A 6,243-nucleotide genomic window follows, 5' to 3' on the forward strand; every position below is an offset into this window, starting at 1 on the left:
TTTTGCCGTTAAAATCCCTAAAAGAACAAATTTACCCTTCAATTTTATTTTTATTAAAAAAAATTAAAAAAAAAAAGGGTTCATATGCTGGCCCAACCGTGGGTCGCTTTGTTTTTTTTTTTTTTGTTAACAAAAAAATTTAATTTGAAATTAAGGATAAATTTGAAATTTTATAAAAAAGTCAGGGATATAAATGCCATTGTCTAACTTTTAACGCTTAAAATCTGACGAAGGGGCTCAAATTAAGAAGTTTTGAAGTTTAGGAGCTTGTCAAAACACGCGGTAATTCAGGGGTTTAAAGTGAAGTTTTTCCTAAAAATTAAGAGAGAGAGAGAGAGAGAGAGAGAGAAAACATGTACCTGTAGGAAGCTTTGCTTAAAAGTATACGTTAGATTCATGCACCCTTCCATGCCAACAGACACAATAGAATTTGAACGTTTATCCAAACCTGGAATTTCAACTAATTTGTGACAGTTAGTAAGGTTCAAACCATTCATATTTGAGAGCTTTGATAGATCCGGCATTCTTTCCAGTGCAGTGCAATGTTTTGCATCTAAAAAAATCAAACTTGCCGGTAAATCTGAAATTGATTTAAGCTTTCTACAGCGATCCAGTCTGAGATCTTCAAGCTTCGAAAGACCACCTAGGCTTGTTGATAGGCTTTCAAAACTATTGCATCTTAAATCTAAAATTTTAAGAGAACATAAATTCCAAAGATCTATAGGAATTCCGTCATCCGATAAGTTGCAGTCCCAGAGACATAAGTGTGTTAGTGAGTTCAAGCCTTGTAGTGCAGCAGGCAGTAGATTGACTGACTTAGGACTTTTCCTTGGTGATATCCAAGACCAAAAGAGTGATGGCAATGACTTAGGCGGTGATCCTTTACACCCACATAGAGATAGATATTTGAGATTCTTCAGTTGCACTATACTAAAAGGCACTTGTCTTATAGCAGTTCTGTCTACAAGAAGAGTTGTCAATGATTCCATCTCCCCCAAGTTGTCAGCCAAATTGTGCATTTTAGAACACCCAGAAAGAATGAGAGTTTCTAGAGACTTCAAGTTATAGAAACTATTTGGCAAACTTTTAAGGCATTTGCAATCTTTCAAATTCACCAAAACAAGATTACTAAGATCTCCAATGGAGTGGTGAACCTCAAGCAAACTCGTACAATCTTCAAGTATTAATTGCTCTAGATTTGGGAGTTTTGAAAAGTCAGGGGTCTGGCTCAGATAATGAGAGTGACTGAGATTTAAAATTTTCATCTTCTCAAGCAACTGCTAAACAAATGAGAAAACAACCAATGAAAAAGGAAGGAAAGAGCAATATTAGAGCACATAAATAATAATAATAATAATAATAATTAAATAAATAAATAAATCATTGATTATTTTACCTTGGGACTTTCCCAAACTTTTTTGAGATTGCTATATTGCAAGTCAATTACAACTAAGTTTCTTGGATAAAAGTCCTTTGGAATAAACTTTAGAGGGAATCCATGCCAACAGAGCCACCTTAATTCTTTGGAAAGATATTTATAGTCTCCAGTGAGTCGTACGTGATCAAGTTGGAGTAATCTTAGTCTCTGCATCTTCATAAATGCTTCTGAATTGAAATTCATCTTACTTAGACTTGTCAATTCTAAAGTAAGTCCTTCAACTGAGTTTGTTCCCTGTAAAAACACAAGAATTGCATGAGACAAGTGATTATCCAAACTTATCACATAATCTTTCTTATTAATCATTTCATTTATCTCGCTTTGCTTAATATAATGTAATCATGTTTGCAACTATACAAACAATAGAATGATATTAGGAAAGAAAAAAAAAAAGTTCCAATTTTCAAATAAGAAATATATGGATTAAACTTTCAAGGCATGTGATTAGTGTGAATTAGTACGCATTTGCTTCCCGAATAACATATATCTTAGAAAAGAAAAATGCTTTTCTTTTTTTTTTTTTTTTCTTTTTCTTTTTCTTTCATTGTTTTCAATTGAGAAAGTTCTTATTACCTCGTGCTTTGTCAATATATCAAATGCATCCTCATGCAACCATAATCTACTCCATTTCCCAGGTTTGTTGGGGTGTTTTTCACGAACGATTTCTCTTCCCATGTCTCGCAACAAATCATGCATTGTAAACTCGTTTGTCTCACTAACTTTAAGAAGACACCGCTGAATGAGGACACTGATTCCAATCTTTGCAAAAAAACCACAGCCATCCAATATTTTTACAACATAGTCTATATCCTTTCCTATGAAGAAACATGATATGTCAAGGAATATATCCTTTTCAGTATTGTCGCTTAGTCCATCAAAACTTATTCTAAGTTTATTTTGAATTTGCTCATGAGGAATCCTCTTCAATTTATCTAATGCACTTTTCCATTCTAGCATGCTTCTAGAGAAAAGGAATGAGCCCAAAACTTCAAGTGCTAGTGGCAACCCTCCACAGTAAGCAACGACACTTCTTGACAAATAAGTATAATCTTCAATAGGATAATTATTCCTAAAGGCATGCCAACTAAAGAGCTCAAGAGAGTCAATGTCATTCATTGTTGTAACTCTATATACACTATCCACTTCTAGCTCCTCTAGCAAACGCTCATCTCTCGTTGTTATAATAATTCTACTTCCCAAACCAAACCAGTCACGCCTTCTACATATGGCATTCAATTGCTCCATTTGGTCTACATCATCAAGTATCACAAGTATTGCTTTATTACAAAGTCTTTCTTTAATCATATTGATTCCTCTATCAACACTACTTATCTTTATCTCGCTTGTCTTCAAGATGTCAGAAAGAAGTTGTTCTTGGAGATGAACCTGACCCCTAGGTTCCTTGGAAGTTTCCCTAACATTTGCAAGATAACTTTTACCTTCAAGTCCATGAAAAAATTGGTTATAAATGGCTTTAGCAATGGTTGTTTTGCCAATTCCGCCCATTCCCAAGATTCCTACCATGCGAATATCGTTAGCTCCAACATTTAACCCAAAAGTTATCTCTTGAACATGAGAATCTACTCCAACTGGGTAGAGTGCTATAAACAAGTGTGTGTTTTTTAGTTCTCTTGAAATCTCTTCAACAATTTTCCTAATAAACTTTGCTTCATGCCTGGAAATTATTTTAAAAAGTTAGGTAGAGTCACATTATACAAGAGAGAATTGAAATATGAGTTTCATATACGCGAATATGTAAAAACTTAGAACATATTAGTTTTGGCCATTATCCTTAACTCATTACCATTTACCATACTTATGGGTCAAAGTTTGAAGAAACTAAATTTTTATGTTAACCCAAAATCCAATAGACTCAAAACCTCTCTCACACGGACAAAAAAAATTACCCTCCCGAACTCTCCACCCATGTGCACTTTTAACCCAATATTTTTTTTCCCCCAATTGCCCCCATCCCAAGTTAAATAAATAAATAAATAAATAAAAATTAAAAAAAAAATAAAAATAAAAATTAAGGGGTGGCCGGTCAAGGGTGGCCGAAGCCACCCCCAGGCCCAACTGTGGTGTCTGGCCACCCCTAAATTTTAAAATTTTTTTAAAAAAAAAAAAAAAATTAGTTTTTTATTTTATTTTTTTTTAACTTGGGATTGTGGCATTTTGGGAAAAAAAAAAGTCAGAATGGTTGAATTGTAATAATTTGGAAGTTTGGAGGGGAGGTAAAGTGTCACTTTTTTAAACTTTGGGGTTAAAAGTGAAATTGGTGGAAAGTACGAAGGGGTAAAATGTATTTTCCCCAAAAATTTTTGTATCATAGTTGTAAAGGGTTTTATTCATTTTCTCTAGTTATTTCCACTCTTTCTGTCTCAAAAACTAAAAGGTGGCCTTTATGTATTCAAAAGGTAGGTCAAAATAAACCAGGTCAACTAGGCTTTTTTTTCCCACATGATTTGAAGGAATATCAAATCACATCAATAAATTTTCACCATGATTTGAATTCTATCAAAGCCTCTAAGGCAATAACAAACTACAACTATTAGTCAAGTTGAAGTAATACTTTAGATGAGCACAAGAGTTGGCTTAGTCATAACATTATAATTACCTTGTCGGTAATTTTGGCCACAACTTTCTTAACTAACTCATCCTCTTGTAGACTTATTTACTCTCTGCAATATTCTTTTATTTGGGCAATTCTCAAGTTATATATATATATATATATATATATATATATATATATATGGAAAACTTCACTTTGGACTCCCTCCGTCAATTTTTGCCGTTAAAACTCTTCAAAAGACAAAATTACCCTACAATTTTCATTTTAGGAAAAAAAATTGAAAGAAAAAAAAGGTTACAAGGTAGCCCAATCGTGGGTCACCTTGTGATTTTTTTTTTTTTAATAATTTTTTAAAAAATTTTAATTTGAAATTAAGGATAAATTTAGAATTTTATAAAAAAATCAAGGGTATAAACATCATTGTCTAACTTTTAACGTTTAAAATCCAACGGAAGAGTCCAAAGCGATAGAAATTGAAAGTTTAGGGGTCCAAAATGAAAGGTTTTGAAGTTTGAGGGGGGCAAGTCAAAAGGGGTAGTAGTTCAAGAGTCCAAAGTGATGTTTTTCCTTTTATATATATATAAAATTATGCCTTAAAAAACCGGTTATGCCTTTAAAAAAAATGGGTCCACACTATATGTCGCAATTCTAGACTACCTCTAAAGAGTGATTCGGCTTATATATATATATATTGATGAAATAAAAAAAAAAATTTTGATAGAATATAAAGTAAAATAAAATAAAAACAAGAAAGTATGAGAAAAATGAGAAAGAGATAAGCAAAGAGTTTTGAGGTGGTTCCACCCTAAAAACTTACTTCCATTGTTTATAATGTCCGATATATATGACTATACTTTGACTATGTTTGATTTTTTTTTTTTTAATAAAACAAATGTTCATATTATAATATATGTATATATAGAAAACATATTGCAATGTGATACTATAAATGTACTAAAATATAGTAGGTGAAAGACAAAACTATTGCTTATACGAACTTACCCGTCTGCAGTTTTTCTTAGATCCCACCCTGACAAATTAGCAGCCTCACACAAAGCTCTTCTCCACTTGAGAACTTTATCTATGTCCAACAAGTAATGCTCTTCATGTTTCGCAAATGCTTTTGCAAAACTACCTGTCTGGTTTCTCACATTAGAGGGCTCAACATCATAGAATATAGGTAGAATGAGTTGCTTCAAAGTTCTTCGACACTCCATAATTTCCACAAGTTCCTCCAGGCACCACCTCGAAGCCACATAGTTCCTTGAGAAAACAATGATAGAGATTTTGGATCCTTGGATTGCCCGTATCAGTTCAGATGCAAGGTATTGTCCTTTTCGGAGCTCATTGTCATCTTTAAAGATTTTGATTCCAGCATCTCTCAAAGCAAAGTAGAGGTGGTCGGTGAAGTTTTTGCCAGTGTCCTCACCTCTGAAACACAAGAAAACGTCATAGATCCAGTTGGAACAAGGGGAAGAAGATGAAGAGAAGATGGCTTTAGGAGATCTCGATGTTCTGATAGCCATGGCTCAACTCCCAAACACTTGATTTATCCTAATAATTTATTTAAAGTAAAATGAATAAAAGTGTTTGGAAGGATAAAATGGTGGAAATCCAAGAGGAAAACAAAGAGAAATAGTTAAAAGAAAGCTGAATGGACTTCGTCCTCCATCCCCTTAACTATTTATAGATGGGTATCCCTTTAAATAGTTAAATATGGTGTGGGGATAACCACAATTGTTATGATGTGATAATCCCCTAACGCATCACCATTATTGATCCAATCTCAACACGGGAACAACTTTTTGTGCAGTTGTTCCCGTGTTCAAATTGGAACAATAAATTACACTAATAATGGTTGATTTTACACAAAAACTTCAAAGAAACTTCAAAGAAAAAAAAGGAAGCTCTTTCAATTCTCTTACATTTCTTCTAAGCAATTTCAATTCAAAGATAATAAGAAAGTCATAAATTTGTTCCCATGTTAGATGTTAGAGAAAAGACAAGCACTTTCAATTCCTTTATTGCATTTTTTCAAAGCACACATATATAAATCCTTTCTTATAAGAAAGTCGTGAAATTGGACACTCACACCTAAAGTCAATCTCACCATTCTCTTATCTAATGGCTAATATTGTTGCCCGTAATCTTAATTCCCAAATGAAGTGTTGAAATTGGATTATATTTTCATTGCCATTTATCACTTCCATAAATTCTTCTTCATCTTCCTCCA

General features: G+C 33.1%; 1 protein-coding gene across 1 annotated transcript in view; it reads right to left on the reverse strand.

The window, feature by feature from the left end:
- The window catches only part of LOC132190841 (disease resistance protein RUN1-like), a 9,211-nt gene that overhangs the window by 1,391 nt on the left and 1,577 nt on the right, over positions 1-6,243 (reverse strand). Inside the window, exons 2-4 of the mRNA XM_059605875.1 lie at positions 2,012-3,113; positions 1,397-1,672; positions 360-1,277 (exon numbers count right to left, since the gene is read on the reverse strand). Of these exons, the coding sequence (XP_059461858.1) occupies positions 360-1,277; positions 1,397-1,672; positions 2,012-3,113 (2,296 nt within the window). The remainder of the gene's footprint in view (positions 1-359; positions 1,278-1,396; positions 1,673-2,011; positions 3,114-6,243) is intronic.

The sequence above is a fragment of the Corylus avellana genome, chromosome ca8 (genome assembly GCF_901000735.1).
Source record: "Corylus avellana chromosome ca8, CavTom2PMs-1.0".
Lineage (NCBI taxonomy): Eukaryota > Viridiplantae > Streptophyta > Magnoliopsida > Fagales > Betulaceae > Corylus > Corylus avellana.